General features: G+C 32.4%; 1 protein-coding gene across 1 annotated transcript in view; it reads right to left on the bottom strand.

Moving 5' to 3' along the window:
- MS3_00010478 (uncharacterized protein) overlaps positions 1 to 20,460 on the bottom strand; it is a gene marked incomplete at both ends in the record, with an annotated part of 178,673 nt that overhangs the window by 25,335 nt on the left and 132,878 nt on the right. The window contains 9 exons of the mRNA XM_051218846.1: positions 2,412 to 2,674; positions 4,886 to 5,111; positions 8,222 to 8,793; positions 11,932 to 11,958; positions 12,601 to 13,000; positions 13,492 to 13,698; positions 15,051 to 15,785; positions 16,654 to 17,117; positions 18,044 to 18,128. Of these exons, the coding sequence (XP_051072340.1) occupies positions 2,412 to 2,674; positions 4,886 to 5,111; positions 8,222 to 8,793; positions 11,932 to 11,958; positions 12,601 to 13,000; positions 13,492 to 13,698; positions 15,051 to 15,785; positions 16,654 to 17,117; positions 18,044 to 18,128 (2,979 nt within the window). The remainder of the gene's footprint in view (positions 1 to 2,411; positions 2,675 to 4,885; positions 5,112 to 8,221; positions 8,794 to 11,931; positions 11,959 to 12,600; positions 13,001 to 13,491; positions 13,699 to 15,050; positions 15,786 to 16,653; positions 17,118 to 18,043; positions 18,129 to 20,460) is intronic.

A 20,460-nucleotide genomic window follows, 5' to 3' on the forward strand; every position in this document is an offset into this window, starting at 1 on the left:
AATCTATCACAATAGCGTAAGTGTATACACTCTCTGTCTTCCCTTAAACTAAGAGATTAAAATCACTTCATATCTTTCTTTCTACGAACTAATTCTTTCTTCCTGTACTATATCCTTATATGCAATCTTTCTCCTATATATTACCACCATTGACTTAACTACTTTTATGAATCCGGTGTTCATCTTGTTGTGCTAATGAGGTATGGCAACTTGGACCGATGTATATATATGCCTGGTCTTACGTTGTAGCTGACTGACTGACTGACTTAAAGTAGGCTCAATAAATATAACTACTTGTAAGTAGTGTAGATATACTTAAAAACTTTTCAGGGGGTTGTTCATAATCCAAGATTTATGTAACAATCGTATGGAGTAGCTTATAAGTCTACGAAACTAGTAAATGAATATGGCACATCCAAAACTCATTACTTCATCTCCATTTTCAGTATCAATACGATTTAGGACCATAACATTGTACTGATAGCGTGTGATAAGTTTGACAAATAACTGTTTAAGTATGAATAGGTATGGCCAAAATAATAATTGTGATTATTATTCAAGCCAATTTTTATGTCCATAACCACATGAAACATAAAATAATATATATGAACACACACAGAAATAGGTACACATTAACACCACATCCCACATAGAGTAAATTATGCAACATCCAAGTGATTATCACACAAAATAAACAAAATAATATGAAAAAAGATAGAAAATGGGAGAAATGTGAGAAATGATGAGTTATTTGAAGTTAAAAAGATATTCAATCAAAATTAAATAGTCAAAAAACACATTTCTCACAAAATCAGAAATTCTAACTGGTTTTTAACTGAATTATAAACTTAAGTATTTAGAGATAGAGATGCTAAATCTATAGATTAAACTAATGAGGAATATTGGAATCGCAACTTTATGCTTGTTAGTATTGTCTCACTTTACGAACCTTGTGCCTTAGAAGTATTTTGAAACTTTTCCATTAACTCTGGTATATACTTCTCTTAACACGAAGATTTTTACACGAAAAGGCTACTCAATAGTATTATGAGTTTGAATTCATTCATTTCAAAAGCCTAATAAAATCATAACACTTGAAAAAACCCAGTCATTTCTGCTACTAAAAGTTAGTATCATCAACTGTTCGTTCACACAGGTTCATATTGAATTTTAATGGTGGACTAAACATTCAGGAAATTTCAACTTAAATGGTAGAATCAGTTATTTGGCCGGATTAAGACGGTATTACAAATGTGGGATTTAGATGGTGGTTGGAAGTAGTCAACAGGAAACTCTGGATCCGCGTTTCGTGCTACTTGGGTCTCGTCAACAAGGTGTACCTGTAATCCTGAGGGAACTGGTGCTCCCTGGCGGATTCGATCTCGTGTCACCCAGCTTCACAGTCAGAGACGTTACCATTGAGCTATCCAACCATCATCTAATCTCAATATATAGTGCCCGCAATGTCGAGTCACCTAGTCTGGTGGCCACATTGCAACATGGTCGATATCATTCGATTTGCACTAATAAGGACTAGACACGCATGACATTGATCGCCACCCAGTGATCAATCAATTGTGAAATGTGGGATTTCTTTTTACCACAATCGCATATTACTGTATAGAGATTCTACGTTTAAAATATGAAGATATATATTATTAAGTCCTGCATCTTTTGAGAAATTCCTGTTTATAATATTCAAGAGTAGTTTGAATATTTCTATTATAATAAATTGAGAAAATAAAATGGGCAAATATTTTTTATAGTTTCTTGTCAGACTTTACATTACAATGAACTATATAGGTAATTGTAAGATATTTGTATAATCATTGTCACCATAATTAATTTCTAATTCGTGTATTATAATCTTGTTGATCATCAAAACAATCTGAATGATCAAAATGGCTAGTTTTATTTTTAATTGTAAAAGATAAAGAAAGTTTACTGAATTTAGATATTCAAGAATGATTTGAGAAATATGCATGAATTCCAGAAGACATTTTCTAAGTTAAGCAAATTGTTTGAGTAATACGTATGTTCCAGTAATATCCATTTTTTTTTTACAAAAAATGAATTAATAGGAACTGTTAACTAGATATTTGTATTACCAACGCGTATTAAGTAGTGTAATAACCCATCCGTCATAAAGAAGCAGTTTTTTTTTCAAAAAGAGATTGGTATAAATAGTAGTTAAATAAAGTGTTGATGAGAATTAACGTTACTACTGACTAAGGAAATTAAAATGATTTTCAAGCCATCAACACTTCACTATAATTAATATAAGCTTAGAAGATTTATAGCATTAACGTTTCTATCCCATTCGTTCATCATACTATCAATATAACAAAATAAAAGAATGGTGAAATATTAACTACAAAAAGGTTATCGAACTCAAGAAACAAGTGACTTACTTTAATGCGTGCTAAATCAGCTTCTAATCCTCGAATATTTGCCCGACGTATAGGTATTTGATCTACAGCTGTTTGCATTTGATCAATCCATTTAATTAATCCATCAATAGCACTTTCAAATTCACCTAAACCAAGTAGAACAGTTTGTAAACGATGACGTCTACTATTGCCGGAATCTAATAAATTGTCCCATCGTCGATTAGCTACAGTTAGATCAGATTGTAATGATGTAGTATTTTGTACTGGAAATGTTCCGTCATCGCCTGTAAAAAAATCAGTAAAATGGAATAAAATGTAATGAGCATGTAATGTGCATAGTAATTTATTGGATATAAAGTGTATAAATCGCTAATTCACTTCCGAGTACAAATTTCATACAACTATCGGTCAGTCAGTAAGCTACAACGTAAGACCAGGCATATATATACATCGGTCCAAGTTGCCATACCTCATTAGCACAACAAGATGAACACCGGATTCATAAAAGTAGTTAAGTCAATGGTGGTAATATATAGGAGAAAGATTGCATATAAGGATATAGTACAGGAAGAAAGAATTAGTTCGTAGAAAGAAAGATATGAAGTGATTTTAATCTCTTAGTTTAAGGGAAGACAGAGAGTGTATACACTTACGCTATTGTGATAGATTCTGAGCCATGTCACTCAGAGTCTCCAACCGTTGGTTACGACAGTCACGCGGCCCCCAACCAAGTAGTCTGCATCTACCAATATGGCTCAGATCAGACGTTAGTAACTTCAAGCACTGATGCCACGTTTTGGTTTGGCTGCCCCTAACTTTCTCCCAACCGTCTCCAACACTAGTCATACGATTATCACATATTAATCAAACAATAACGGTATAATACTCCGCAAATTACCAACAAGGTGGACAGAAGAATGGAAAGGATAGATTGTAGGGGCTGGTACTATGTCAAGCACACAGGTTATTCTAGCCTCTGAACAGACCAATCTATTTATTTTCCTCAAGCCACATTGTTACCCTGTGACTTATTTGTTTATCAACCTTGACTTTTGTTATTTAAGCGTACGTGTGTGAGTTGACTCACCTTCGCTTTCCGATCAATGATTGTACAAAATATACGAATTCAAAAATTCATTCTCGTATTTCACTAACACGAGTTAAGTCGATAATTAAATGCGAGGATTGGCTACATATATAAGTCGATAACAATCGGTCATACGATCTAATTGGAGTCAGATCACGGGCCACCAAAAGATCTTGACGAAAGAGACTTGATCGTACTTCAAGGAAAGTCAGTGATGTGGACAATGCTATTGATAATATACTGTTTGCATTACATCGGATTACAAACAATAAAATAGTCATATATAAAGGATTATGGAACACTCAATCTGCAGCGATAAAGTAATAAGTCGAACGGTTATCAAATTATTCATAAAGTGACCCCAGAAACTAAAAAAACTACTGGTTCCGAAAAAAAGCTAGAGTACATTCTGATTACGGTTTGATCAGAAAATATAGAGTTTTGTAAGGTCCTTTATTTTGACGCCGATTGGATCGAACGAGTGATTGTTGTCGATAGGTTGACTACATTAGTGGTGGCCCTGTATATGACTCCAGTTCGATCGTATGAATGATTGTTATTGAATTATACATCCCGGCTACCCTCGTATATGACCATCGACTTAACTCGAATTAGTGAATAACGGAATTAAATAACACGAATACGAGAATGAAGCTTGAATACATATATTTCACACAATCGTTGATCTGAACGGACAATCAGAGACTGAATGAAGGAAGTGAAGAGGAAAGAGCAAAGCGAAACGGATCAGAGAAGGCATGTGAGCTAACTCGATTTAAGCAAGTGTGAATCTATATTTATAGTTAAACAAAAAATAAGTTACAGACATGTGATGAGTAAGATAATAAATGCACGCACATACGATCATATAGAAAATAGCCAGGGTTACTAAGCCAATGAGTGATAGGGTAAAAATGTGGCTTGAAGAGAATGAATAGATTGGTTTGTCCAGAGTCTAGAATAACCTATGTGCGCTTGACATATTACCGATCCCCACAAGAGGACTCTAAATATCGTTGGTCATCCTCTTCATAATATAATACTGATTATTTTATGGTTGTGAATATGCTTCTGACATTTTGTTTTGTTACTTTGCAAACTTAATAAAAGTAATGCACAATGGTGTTGTATCATTTACCTTTAATAGTAGAAAACATTTGATTAATACTACGGATTTCCCCAACAAAACCACTTATTAATAGACATATTTTTGTTATATCCCAATGAATAAAAAATCGTATTTCTGAGGTCTCGTCACTTGATGTAAGCCACTTCTTCAGAGTAAATAAATAACCGACATTAAATGAATACAAGTTTAAATAGTACATAGGAAACCACTTATTTAAAAGACAACAAAGCACATGGTCTGAATTAGTCATAAGTAAAATTGTTAATTAATTTTTCTTACTTGTATCATCCAAAGCAAAACGTTCATTATCTGTATTAGACATCAATTTTCCAGCTAACCAATTTAATGCTTCAACTTCGGAATGTTTATTCATTAAATTATCATTCCATTGAACAATTTCATCTAATTGTTTCGTAACAATATCAACATTATTTGATATAGGCTGAAAATTATCCCATACACTTTCCTGCTCCGTCAACCATTTTATTAAATTTATTAAATCAGACTAGAATAAAAAAAAGAAGATTGGGAAAAAGGCATATATATACATGATGCTTGCATCATTCGCGTATTTTTCCCCTATTTGTATATACTACTTTATAAACACTTAAGTAACTACGAATATACAATGAAATTTGGAGTGTATCTATTGTGCTTAGACTTATTAATCCGGTAAAATTCAAGTGAAACACTTGAATTTAATGTATGATATGATGCTAAGTTATAATAATTAAGATTTTTATGAGATGGAAACTTTGTGTGGATGTAGTTCATATATGTGATTCTTTACATAAGTCAAGGTAAATAGGTTTTGCTTAAAGTTTTATTACTGAAAGTACCGACTTTTTAAGATACGGACTAGCACTTAGAGGGGGGGGGTAACATTTGTGAAGAAACCTTCGAAAAGTTACATCATTTGGACCCATAATTTTAGGAGAGCTCATTTTTATGTTCTGCCAGTAAATTATAGAGGGCACTCAAATGATTAAGTTTGTTAGTGTAATTACGATTGTGTCTACAGACAAGGATGTGTAGACTGTAAGGCATTGTATAGTCTGGAGTCTGAATTCGTGACTCGTGCCAAAGAACATTGAATCTATACAAAAGACCTCTAAATAATCTCGCAAAACTAGAATTTCTACAAATTAATTTAGAGCTATCAATACATTCTATCTTTAAAAACCATCAACTCGATATTAATTATATCAAGATAATTAAAAAAAAGTTTTCTAATTATGAGGAAATGCGATTGGCTGAAGTATTTCAAATTTCGTTAAACGAAACCGCGCTTAACGATCCATCCTTTATGGACCATTTATCAGTACAATTAATCCTATTCACATCTAACATCATAAACAAACATACAAACATATAAATATCACATTTTCCACACTCACTAACACATACACAAATACACACAGCTAGATCGCACATAGAATAACCATGATCAAAATAACTTGATCAAACATATTCAATTTTGATTATACTAAAGATATTCTGTTTTGCTTTCTTTGTACTACTTAAAGTTGTGTTAATTTAATTTGTTGCTTATTATTGTTATTCTATGAAGAATTGGGCTATACTACATCACGGAACGTCAGAAATTTAATTTTCTACTCATTGGCACTTAACAAATATATTATAGAAAACACTTACTTAAGCCTGTTACCCCTCGTGGAGGAGCATAGGCCGTCGACTATTATAGGAAACAGGTGATGAATAATTTTAGCATTGGAACTAAGAAATGAATGTTAGCAAGAATAATGTGTTTTTATGTAGATTTTCAACAGAGTTTGGTTGATGCTTCATGTTTCCTGATGAGATGCACAAAGAATTAGCTGTAAGGTATGACAATGAAATCATAATTTAAAGTATCTACAGTTAGAGGGCTTGAAATGTTGTGGTCGTTCTTCACAACAATTGGAAACTTTGACAAGGATGTGTTTTGAATACTGTGCATCATTTATGAAAATCATCAGTCAAAGTATCGTATTCAGAAGATTGATGAAACCAAGCTAATTAGCACAAATATGTCTATTATGTAAGTAATAAGCTGACGATAGAAGTTTACAGGCTATGTTGGGAAAGTGACTAAATGAGTTTCATAGTCTTCAAGACAATTGAATGTGAGGTTGAAGGAACACAAACGATGTTTGAAAAGTGTTCTCAAATCCTCGGTTGACCTAAAGAAACTTGAGAACAAGTCGGCGATGGCGTTGGAAACATGACACAAGATCAATTTTGAAGGGACGAGAATACTTCAGAAAGGTTTTAACACTCATAAGGAAAGATTGACAACAGAAGCACTGTATATATGAGCGAATAAGAACAATATGAACAGAAAGGATGGTATTCAACTACATGGCAAATATTCGTTAACAAGTAATTGGACCTTTTCTCTATCCAACCTGTTTATTTTACATGCATCGTTATTTTGACTGAAGTTAATGTGGGTTATTTTAACAATACAATTGTGTATTTGATTGAAATTATGAGTCAATTGAAGCTAGACCACCATGGAAAATCTGGAAGCACTGGACGGCCGTTCCGTTATATTATGGGACTCCTCAGCAGTGCGCGTCCACGATACCGCACTCCGCGGGATTCGAACTCAAAGCCTATCAGTCTCGCGCCAGGCGCTTAACAAACGAGACCACTGGGCCGGCATCTGATGGTGTTAATGTCTAACATCAACCAATCCACGAGATTGCGCGACCATCTGCCATTGTACTGGGGCAGACACCTGTTTCCACCTGACGCGGATTAACTCCACTGGTCACGGCTTCTCACCAGAACTCCGAGAATGGTCGCACAATTTCGAGGATTGGTTGAGGTTAGACATTAACGCCATTAGATGCCGGCTCAGTGGTCTAGTTGGTTAAGCGCTTGGCGCGAGACTGATGGGTCCCGGGTTCGGATCTCGCGAGGTGCGGGATCGTGGACGCGCACTGCTGAGGAGTCCCGCAATAGGACGAAACGACCGTCCAGTGCTTCCAGGTTTCTGATGGTGGTCTAGCTTCAATTGACTCATGATTTCAATCAAAAATTTAACAATCTCCACAACCCCTAAACTGATAACTGTGTATTTGATAATTTTCATTTTATAGGCACATCGATGATTCAGAAAATGATTTTTCAACCTTCAACTTGCACTTTTATCTTTCCTTCATATAAAAACAAGTTAACACAGAATATCTAATATTAATAACTCAAACTTACACAGACATAAACACTCACATACACACAATTCATTCAGTTATTTATTTTCACATCGTGAACTTTCACATAATTCGCATTTAACTGACCAATGTTATCCTTTTTACTAAAGTCAGCATCTAAATATGATTAGATTAACACAGTATAGATTTGATCTGATTTGATTATTAAAACGCACAGTTCTCTTTAAAACGCTATGTGTTTCTTTGATGATTTTGAGTGTTATCCTGAAGAAGTCCAGACAAGTGTGCTGGACGAAACGTTGGAATTATTAAAATTTCAATCACTGAGATTATTTCAAATATAATTTTCACATATAATGAATATTGAGAAGAGTTTAACAAATCAATATAGACTAGATATGATCACTTCTTTAAAAGAAAAGAATTATTGACCTACCTTAAACTGTGAGGCACATAATTCACGTTCATTGAGTTGTTTAATTAAACATTCACATTTATCAACAAGATGTTCCTGTGATACTTTTAAGCCATGCAAAGCATAATCAACTTCATTACGTATAGCTTGTTCTTCATCTCGTCTTAAACTAAAGCTATCAGTCATTATTGTTGGCATTAGTGATGTTTGTGATAGCGATGATTGTATTGAATTGTCAGTCATTTGTCCATTAATTAAATTAATCAATTTCTGACCAGCTTCATAGGATTCATTCAATTGTTGACTTATATCATTCAATTCTTCTCTTAATTCAAATAAATCTTTACATTGTTCTTTATAACTATTTGAATCAAGTGGATCACGTCGAATACACGGATCATTTAAACTACAACCTGATCCAATAATATTTAATGATTCTTTAATTTTATCTAATCTATTTCTTAGATCTGAAATAATTGGCCAAAATTGTTCTGATGATGTTTTGTAAGCTGATTGTAGTGTAATTACACGTGAATTTAATTTGTTATGTAATTGTATCCAATCTGTTTGAAGTTTGTCAGCATTTTTCAAAACTAATAAATAATAATGATAAATAATAAGAAGTAGAGTAAAGAAAACTCTATGAATCTTATTAGAAAGAAAATACTATAAATATTAGAACTTTTCTTACTATGTGGTAATGAATTTTTGAGACTAGTTGACCTAAAACTATATACATAACAGTCTCAGAAAGATACACATATTACAAATATAAGTTATTTAATGGTTGTGAGGAATCAATTATAAATCTTACAGAAGCTATCGTGGTCAACAAGAACACAAACGGTGATCACTAGATGTATTAGAGCATGAAATTACACAATCTCTTAATAAAATCTGAGAACCACACAATAAATACCTTATTTGCAAAATTTCAATTAATTGTTTCGGAATTTATTTTTTCTTCATTTCCATACCAATCGCTTTCTGTTCTCGTTCTCTTCTCTTCGATCTTCTCAATCTTCTGACGCCAGGCGTCCCACTTTCGATTGGTAATACATACTACTTATATTTGTCGACATCAGTAGCACACACCACATAATAATTATTCCTCTCTTTCAATACTAATTTATATGAATAATGATGGTAGCATTCATGTCAGTTTTCATCAAGGATGAAAGTCAACTGACGTGCCATTGAATGGAATGAAGCGTTGGAGTGGCTACATTCTATGCTTCAAAATAATGTAAACTCAAATAATCTTCCATTAAAATAGTTTTATACTCTTTTCAACTAGCTAAATTTTCATGATAATCCCGGCATTAGTGTGATGATATAAAGTTATAAGTGATTGTTCCTTTTTTAAAGTCGAACTGAATTATATTATCGCTGGTTTAGATAGAAACTAACTATGCCTTTTTCGTCTTATTTGAGGCTCATTAGTTGAGAGAAGTTGTGATCAAAGTATTGATGTTTTGAATGGCAAGGGAAACAACAACAGAAATAACGAAGACGACAACAGTAAAATAGCAACAACATGAAACTACAAATACTAGTGCATGACCGGGATAAATTCGACTTATATTATTTATTCGTTCTCATGAATATACCAGACAATTCTAGCGACTCTACAATAACTCCTATATGAGTTTATTCCAGTTTGTGGACAGACGAGTCATTGAGTATTCTGTACACCTTATATTCAGCTTATTTACTTATTATTTACTTTTCATCTTGAGCATATTTATACGTGTGCATACTAGTACGTGTGTGTCATTTTATTTACTTGTATTTCTTAGATTGGGTATAAAAAATTAGTGTATGTTATCAAATCCAATGATCAACCTATTCACCACATCTCTCATTGTTTGTCTGCTTCTTAATGTTCGAATGTATGAAATATATGTATCCAGAACACACTTTGTATTTAACTTATTTTATACTGTAATTACTAATGCGTCTGAGTAAGTGCACGTATGCGAAGTAATAAGATCTTATATTCTATTCGCCTTTATTTAACTGGAGTCAATTAACGACTAGAGAACACCTTTTAACTACATTTAAATCATGAGTCGATCTAAATTAGACCACTATTCAAAATCTGGAAGAACTGTACGGCTGTTTTATACTAGTATGGTACTTCTCTAGGTTTTCAGTGTTGATCCAACTTAGATCAATTCATAATTTCAAGGAAATTGAACAATCTCCACGATGCCATACTGACTATCTAACTAATCGTGTAGAACAAATATATACACACAAACACATTCACATGTACATATTTATAAAATGAAAGGGTGCATAAACATAAAAAAGTATTCTTTTAACAGCATTTCAGTACAAAAACAAAAATGTTAATAAAGGAAAAATTACAACAAATAATAAAGTAAAACAAAATAAAATCCCCATCCATTGAAATTATAAGGTATCGATAAGTAATCAGTACATTTAACATGCAGACCCTTTAATTGAACGTAGGGATGAGAAATATGTTACAATTGAATAGTTAAAAGGACTGATTACGGAAAATTCTAAAACTGCACAACATTTATGAATTGGTTTAGAAATAACGAGAACAAAATAGTGATTATATGTTGATAAACCTCGATACATATAAACAGACTGGATAGATATAAGAAAACGACTACTTTTTTCATCAAGAAAAACGATCATGTACAAAATGACATAAACGACCTCTGTCGAGAATAATTATTCGAATAATCAGAATCCTCAATAGTGAAACATCAAAAAAAGGATATACACGTAAACTCAGTACTACTTAATAATCCTCAGTAGTTTGAGAACATTTGTTGTATTTTTAACTCAATGAACTACCTATCCCATCCACTTGTGCTTTTATTCAAATATTTTTGTTTATCTTTTACTTGTAACAGTATCTCTTTGTTCTTTCAGAATGTATTCCTTCTTTCGAATTTCATTCCTTGAAGTTCAATTTACCTTGGATGTCTTGCTTAATTGTGGAACAACGTTCATCTATTTCGTGTTTGTAACTAAAATTCATACTTGACGTATTTGTGTATTATTTTTCGATATACTGTATTCACTGAAAATTCATTATCCTTCACTTATTTCATAGGTGAAATTTCCCTCTGACTGTTTTTCTGTCGGCTACGCCAACAAACTAACACCTTATAATTTGAAGTTTGTGAAAATTCAGAATTTAAGTTGATTTCCACAGTGGTCTAATATTTTTGGGAACATCTCATCTTCCGACTCAGATTATATACATGTATATAGTAATAAGTCACTAGTACCAACGGATAGCCATCAATTTATATCACTAACCTACTAAATTTGAAAATGTGGATCATCAGATCAATTGTTAATCTACTCGCTGCAACTCTAAATAGTTTGTATTAAATCCTATGCGTTGTCACTAGTGTACGCCAATGAGGAGCTCTAAACCAGAACAAAACAGTTATCTAATACGTCTTGATTTCTAACGGTTTTCTGGCTAACTGCAGTATGATGTGAAAATTATATTTACACAGTTAGTTTTGTGTTAATAACATGTGCTTACATTTAATTATTAACCATTAAATAAAATTACTATCACCAATTAAGCATGCTTTTAAATGAATAATAGACTGTCGCAGTCATTTCATTCAACTCTGTAGCCATTAAGAAAGAATATATGCATATCTATAAATGTATACTAACAGAAAACAAAATTATCTAAATTATACAAAACATGCACCATAAATGCTTACTGGAACTATGTAAAGCATACAATTGGCCTGGAAAATAAATACGTTGCGTAAGTTTAGAAAGAGAAATAGTAGAACAGTCAGAAGTTTCCACTAAACCTGACTGAATAGAATAATTTGGCTTGTACAGATAAACAAAATTTAAATTTTAACAATTTTTATTTCCGAGTAGTATCTGACGTACAATTACAACATAATCCCGTACATCTAGGAATAGTGTTTTACTGGAAGTCAGTAACTTTAATTTCTGAAGTTACAACACCCAGTATTTTTAAGCTAGCTAATCGGTAAGTAGTACTGGAGTTCTCCAACTCAGCGGTGCTTCAAACCCTGATATAATAAACAGTAAATACTTTTGAAATGTATGCGATTTTCAGGAAAAGTCCCAGAGTTCAGCAAAATTTTCAGAGAATCAATTCAATAAATAATGTGAATAAGTTGTTCAGTTTGTTGTTTACATTATGGACTGACTTTAGTTAGACAATCACTGAAAATCTGGAGTACTGGACACCTATTTCGTTCAGGTAGTGGACTCTTCAGTACCGCTTTCAGATGAACCTTGTATGAACCAATGTCTATTTGAGAGAGGAAAGAATACGTTAATTTATCTACAGAACATGAGCAACACTGAAGAAGGGACTATGGAGAATACAATACAACAATCATACTAACCTGCTTCTAAATCAACCGATTCAATTAATTCAACTGTTCCTGGTTCACGTGTGGTAGTCGACTCTTTGACAGTTGGTTTCGACTCCAATTGAGCACGAATACTAATAGTAAGTGCTTCCAATTCCGGTAAACGACATTCCAATGCTTCCATAAGAGCAGATGTTCCACTAATATGTTCTTGTAAATGATCTGGTTGAACACTTGTCATTGAATGTATTCGGCCCAACATATCTAAAGCATGATGTTGGTCAAGTAACTGTTTTGAACTTTCATTTTGAACGTTAGATAATATGGACGGTTTAACAGTTGTACCAGGTACTTCCAGAGGAACACCTAGTCTAACAGCTTGTTCTGATATAGCAGAAAACAGGTCTGACATTGAATTTAATTGCTCGACAAACTGAAATATTACAGGAAAGACATTCACACAATTGTTAAACATGAAAATTATGATACATTTGAGGAAGTACACAGTTATATTATCAATATCAATACTATTAATTGTAGTAACTGTCTAAGTTCAAATCTATTCATTCAATTTTAAAATATTCTAGATTAAATCATTGAGGAACAAAGAAAGATATAACACTAGATCTATACTACACCTTATCATTTATAAAACAACGTAAGAGATTGTGAAGTGATATATTACCAAATGAGATATTATTGTAATTCTACCAGGTAATTAACCGTTGTTCTTCAGCTGAAAAAAAACGTACGGTTAATTTTTCTTCAACCATATTACTTTAAGAAAAAAAAGGCAGAAACTTTTCTAAATCATTCAAGAGCGTATGTAATACAGACAATATTAGAGATGTTTTTTTCTTCACTGTGTATAGTAGAAATAGATGAAGATGTACAACATAGAACAAAACTAATACACAAACTTGCCTCATCTGATTGTTTCAAATTGGCTTCTGCCTTGATTGCACGAGTTTTAATCAATTTACGTAAATTAGCATAATGATCACAGATTTGTTTAACTTGTAAACGAACAGTATTAGCTTCATTTGGAGCAATTAAAGATAATAATGGTCCACTTGTTCTTAAAATTCTATCCAATACAGATTTTTGACGTTCAATCTCGTCATCTAAATTCTGAACATAAGAATTAAAAAGATATAAGAAAATATTTATTTACACTGAATAGTCATTGAGCAGTTAAGTGTATCATATTCGTTTGATCTTTAATGCTGATCATATATCATTGATCAATATAACCACTAGTCTAAGGGACTTTATATTGAATGTTAGATGATAATAAATTAGTTCCTATATTTTGATTGTCCAATGATATTTCTAGGGTTGGTATTTCTTGTGTTAATATAAAGAAATAACTTTCAAGAAGTGTGGTTCAGTAATTTACACGGCTAATTATCATTCTCAGGAATTTTTCTTTTCAAACTTATTACATTTACACTTACTTCAATGTATATAGCCAGGTAGTAACATGCATATTATAAGACTTATAGGATAGAATGCTGTAATGTATGTAGTTAATGATGTGTTTATTTTAACAAGATTTCTTAAACCTAAATAAACAGAGTTCTAAATTCTAAAAATATCTGATATAATCGTATCCAACTCAAATTATTGATGATATTTAGTGAAATGATTTAATAACCTAAAAACCTATACTTAACAGTGATCCGAAAATTGTCTATTACAAAATAAGCAATAAACATAAGGTATAGATTAATTATATCATGAACTGAAAATAAATATTTAATACAATTTCTTATAAACCAATCATCAGGGAAATAGGATTACGCCTAGATTTACATGTATATCCAATGGCGATGCGACAACAACGCACTGAAGAGCCTTATAAAAAACATCGATAACGGTTAAAAAATAAAGAATATATAGTTAAGTTTTAGTAACTAAGTATTTTTCCAATTGATAGTTCTAACCCTATAAGAAGTAAACCAGTGTAACTGTGACTCTTTTATTGCTCCCCTGCAATTAAACAACTTAGGTAATAAGTTATACTGTGGAAACGGTCACTGCTTGCTAACTCATGACATAAAATTAGGCCTTCAAGAAATCAATAGGAAAATAGAGAGACCCGAGGAAATATATACAATTTAAAGTGATGATACACATAATGTTAAATTCTGCTAGTTTATTCCAGGTAAAATAGATTTTATGTACAAAAAGCTTCAATTTGACGATGTCTAGTGATTCGACACTTCAGAGTATCATGGAACTGTGGAGGATATTTTGTGAGTTCCATTTCAGTTAATAAATGAATGATAAGGGATTTGTTGAGTGGTTCCATGTACATAAATTATCCTCATTCATTTCAGTAATTCGATTTGATTAGACTAGAATATATCAGTATTTTGGAATTTTGTTAATATTTTTAGTCAGTGACTTCAGATAACTAACGAATTCGTCTTTCAACAAAATGAATCAGTTATATTTCAATTTAAAACACTAGAAGTTACCTTAATCATTTCAATTCGTTTACGATTACCTCCTAAATCATCAACTGTAACACTGGAATCTGATAAATTGTCAGCGATTTCATTTTTTGCTTCTTCAATATGTTGAAGCCAGTTTTGAAATTCATACATATCAGTTGTAAAACATTTAGCTAATGGATAAACTTCAGCAAATTTAATTTCTGTTTGACTTAACCGATTATCAAGTGTTATCATTTGTTTTGAAACACTAGACACAGCATCACTTAATTCATGATAAAATTTATCCGTTGTAAATGGTACGAAAGATTTGTTTGTTTTTATAGGCGATGATGATAATGATGATTTTATAGCACTATTCTGATTAGTAGAACTTGTTGATAATGCAGATGATTGTATTATATCATGAATTTGATCGCATAATTGAGTTAAATCAATTTGATATTTTTTCCAATTCCCTTGAAATTGTTCTATTCTTTCATGTAGTTTATCTAACATAACAGGTTGATATGGTAGAACAGCTAAATAAGGAAATTCAGTACCAAGTGAACGTATAGTTGGCATTTTTTCCAATGATTCATTAATTATAAAATGATTTTCATCAGAATAATTATCCCAATCTAATGATGGTGCAGTGGATATTTTCGGATCAAAACGTTTCAACGCTAAATCTAACCATTGTGATTTGATTTCTAATTTATGCATTAATTGTTTAGCTTTTTGACGATTACTACCAACAATTTTAGCTAAATCGGTAAGCTATGTACAAATAAAAGATAAAAATAGACAAATCAATCAACATAGAATAAACAAGTAGGATACAGTATGAGATTTTATGACATGCACTGACTTTCGCATAGTACAATGATGAATACTACTTGCTACTTATAAGATATTTTGTTAACAACAGATTCATGGAAAATTGATGTTGACCTCATTAGTTTAAATAGTTTTTCGACTATATGTCCGATAGCTAATCTAGCATTTTCACATTTGTCCACCTTCGTACGCATTATAAAATACTATTCCTCACCATTGATATTTTCTTTTTCGTTAATCAACAGTCGGGTTAGGACATGTCATCCAAGTAGAGCATTCATTATTGTTTGACTCGATCATATTAAGTCGTATTTGAAAGTAAGAAATGATCGTGGGGTTACTAATGAGTTGCTTTTCGATGAATTCCTTAGTGAGAGATCATTGCTTATGAATTTAACTGGGTAGCGAGTGAGATAGCAGCCAAATGAAAGTGTTAGGTGACAATATCTCTACGGTGAAAATTGACTGAATTTCAAAATGCAGACCAATAGATTCCGAATCAGTGACTTAAACACTTTGTGCTTGTCACGAGGCGTGAAGCGTATAATTTCCATTCTGTGTAGGGTCGTAGATGTGTGATGTTTGACAATGTCAACTTAAGACGACACAGATATTCATAGCTCTCTAGTTTTCAATATTTCTGCTACTGGGTCAATTAGAAGTGAAAGTTATGTTTAACAAATCGTGTTGATGAGCTCTTGCATTCTACTGTGGTATCTATTTTGAATGACGAACAATATTACATTTATGAATTCGATAAAGTCTTTGATAGAATGGAATGCAAAATATAACACTGATTTAAACTAACCTTTTCATTGAATTCATCATATCGTCTTAATTCATTATCGATTTGTTCTACATGTCCAAGTCTAGCATCTGAATGATTAGGGAATTGTGTTGTTGTCAATGTTGAAGGATTAATAAACAGATCAATAGGTTTACATATTTGTTTTAATTGATTCCAAAGACTATGAACTTGTTGATATTGTGGTTCTAGTCCATTGATCATTTCATATTCTAATTGATCTATCAATGACTTTTCTAATTGGGCTGAAGAAACGTCTTTTGTATTGTTTTCTAGTAATCCATTAAGCCGTGATTCAACATTAAGCAAACGTGAACTAAGCGTATTCACAGAGGATGTTAAAGATTGCGCTACAGGCAAAGCAGATTCTAAAATAAACAATTTTCGTTTTGCATCTGATTGAAGTTCTTCATAAATATCACTTAGATTTACTAGTCGATTTTGTATAGAATCTTCATTTACAAGAACTATAGTGGAAAGAAAACATGGAATAAAGTTTATAATGATGGTAATTACTCATAATTTGCTTATACTAACATATAAGTTTATTTTAAACTACTTAATGACTTTGATCTTTACGTCTAATAACATCTTTGTTGAATAGATAAATTCCATTTTGTTTGAGTTCCTGTGTAAACATTAACACTGGAATGCAGGTACATCCGGCTAACGAGTCCCAAATAGAAGGAAACATGTGTACTGGATTCTACTGTCATTATTATTATTATTACAATTATTACTAATGGTCACAATCTATTTACTCTAAAAGATTCAATTTAAATTTATGCCTTGTATCTTAATGTGTAGATAAAATCTAAGTGGTTTGAGGAGTTAAATTTTAAACACAGAGTAATATGAACTTCCTATTCACTTCATCTGCTAATTTTTGAGAAGCCAGGTAGTTTCTACTAGACATAATATAAAAGAATTCAATTAAACTATTTATTTCAACAGTTGAGATCATGAGTCAATTGAAGCTGGATCACCATGGAAAATCTGGAATCACTAGACGACCGTTTCGTCCTATTATGGGACTCTTTAGCAGTGCGCATCCACGACCCCGTCTCGTGGGATTCGAACCCAGGACCTATCAGTCTCGCGTCAGATGCTTAACCAATAGAATACTGAGCCGCCACCCAACGGTGTCAATGTCTAACATTAACCAGTCCGCGAAGTTGCGCCGCCATACACCATTGTCTTCAGTGAGCTGATATCTCACAGAAGACCTGGTTGACCTCCATACTAGGACGAAACGGCCGTCCAGTTCTTCCAGGTTTCCCGCGGTGGCCTAGCTTCAATTGACTCATGATTTCAACTATTGAAATTACTAAAATCTCCACAAAACCCCTTCTGAAAATATCATTAGTTAAAAATAAATCATTGTACTACTTACATCTACCTGATTCACATAACTGTTCACCGCTTAATTTAATCTCTTCAATAGTTGTGTGATAATTTTCAATGTCTTCTGATAAACTCTGAAAATGAAAAACAAAACAATGGTGAAAACAGTAAAAAATTGAATAAACAGTAGACATGGAGACAACAAAGAAATTTTAGTTAAAATAAATTATCTTATTCCGTTAATGTTTACAAAAAAAAAACAAATAATTCGTGAACAGATACTAGGATGAGTTCGAAGGATATGTAGTGTTGGTTACTGTGTTAAGCCCATACACCATATTCTAGTTTCTGGACAGGCCAGTTTATCCATTCTTCTTGAGTCACGTTTTGACCTTGTTGATTATTCACTTATCAGCCCTGACTGTTTTTTTATGCGCACATATGTGTGTAAACTTACTAAATTCATTCATCACATATTTGGCTATAAATATTGATTAACTCTTGATTAAATGGAGTTGGCTTACACGCCTTCTCCAGTGCGCGTCATTTTGTTTCGCTCTCTTCTATTCGCTTCATTTCTCACATTTCCTGTCCAGATCAGTGAGTGTACAAAATATGTGTATTCTAAAATCCATTCTCGTATTTGATTTATTTAATTCCGTTATTCACCAACGTTATTTAAGTCGATGAAATATACGAGGATAGGCGACATATATATTTTAATAGCAATCATTCATACGGTCTAAGTGGAGTCAGATCCCGGGCCACTAAAAATATATGGTGCATTTCGTTTCGCCTATTCAACAAATAAGAAATAATATATATGAATTGAAATAATTTCATTCTTTGCATCAGTGTAATTTAAATCGATCACAAGATCTCCAGTTGCCAAAGATTAAAGATAAACAGAGTAATCTTCATCACTATGTCTACGGTAAATTTAAAGTGAAATCGTGAAAATGAATATATCTGAAAGGTATTAATTGCTTTCATTATATAGAACTACAAATTTTTATAAGTTCTAACATGACTTTGCAAGGTTAAATAAACTGCTTTTGTAACATAATATATATTTTTGAATATTAGTTTCGTGGGGATATATGAACAAAGGATGAATATGATGATGCAATAAAAAGATTACAATACTAGATTACGTAATATAAATAATGACAATAAAAGTTAACAACGGATTATGATATGAATGGAGTAAGATAATTAGAAAAAAATTCTAATATATAAGTACAATTGTACAACTATGTAATATATTTTATTAAGCACTATTCCTATAATCAAATATTAAATAAACTTAATATGTTCTGTCAAGATCGCAGTTGAATAAACTCATGCTACTATTAATTTGAATCCTAGTAGAAGGTCTATTCTCCTCCATGAGATGTAATAACCGTATATAAGTCAGTCAGTCAGTAACAACGTAGAACTTCGTACGTACGTACATCAGTTCGAGTTGCCATACCACATTGGCACAAAGATACAGTTGTCGATTCAAATCCCGTAGTGTTAGAGGTAGTAAGAGTATAAGCAGTAATCCGAAAGATTAGTGTTTGAAGATGTTATATAAAGAGTATAATCCAGTCAAATAAATTCGGAACGAGAAAAAAAAGAAAGGGACATGATAAATTCAGAAGATTAGAATTTGGGAGAACACAAAGAGTGGATGCACCTGCGCCATTGCAAACGATTTTGAGCCATGTCATTCAGGGTCCCTGACCATCGGTTGCTATCATCTCGCAGTCCCCAACCAGGTAGTCTACACCAACAACATGACTCAGTCCACTTGTCAGTGACTTCATGGACTTGTGCCATGTTTTGGTCTGGCCGCCCCTAGCTTTATTCTAATCTACTCCTATACCACAGAACATCGCACGTCGAGGCAGTCGGTAGTTGGGCATACGTAACACGTGTCCCAGCCATCTCAACTGATGAAGTTTCACTACTTCATCAATTGATTTTCCACCCTTACCTAGTACCCGTTTCCTAACAACTGCGTTACTTACTCGATGGTCCCAGGATATACGAGTAGTGCTTCGAAGATACCTATGATCAAATACTAGTAGCCTACGGATATCCTCTACTCTTACCGTAAGTAAATATACTTATATTTAATGTTATATATCTAAGCAAAAGAAAAGACAAGGGATTATTAGAATAAAACTATAAAAGTAAATTATTCCAATCATTTTATAATATAAACATGTAAAAATTCATTCAATATCAAAATGAATTCATAATAAATTTTAATATTAACAAAATATAAATATTTCAATAGTTTAGATCATGAGTCAATTGAAGCTAGACCATACCATGGAAAAACCTTCAAGCACTGGACGGCCATTTCGTCCTATTGTGAGATTTCTTTTCCATGATGGTCTAGCTTCAATTGACTTATGATTTCAACTATTGAAATTACTACAATCTTTACAAAAACCCTTTTCTGATACTAAAATA

Source organism: Schistosoma haematobium, chromosome ZW, assembly GCF_000699445.3.
Source record: "Schistosoma haematobium chromosome ZW, whole genome shotgun sequence".
NCBI classification, from domain to species: domain Eukaryota; kingdom Metazoa; phylum Platyhelminthes; class Trematoda; order Strigeidida; family Schistosomatidae; genus Schistosoma; species Schistosoma haematobium.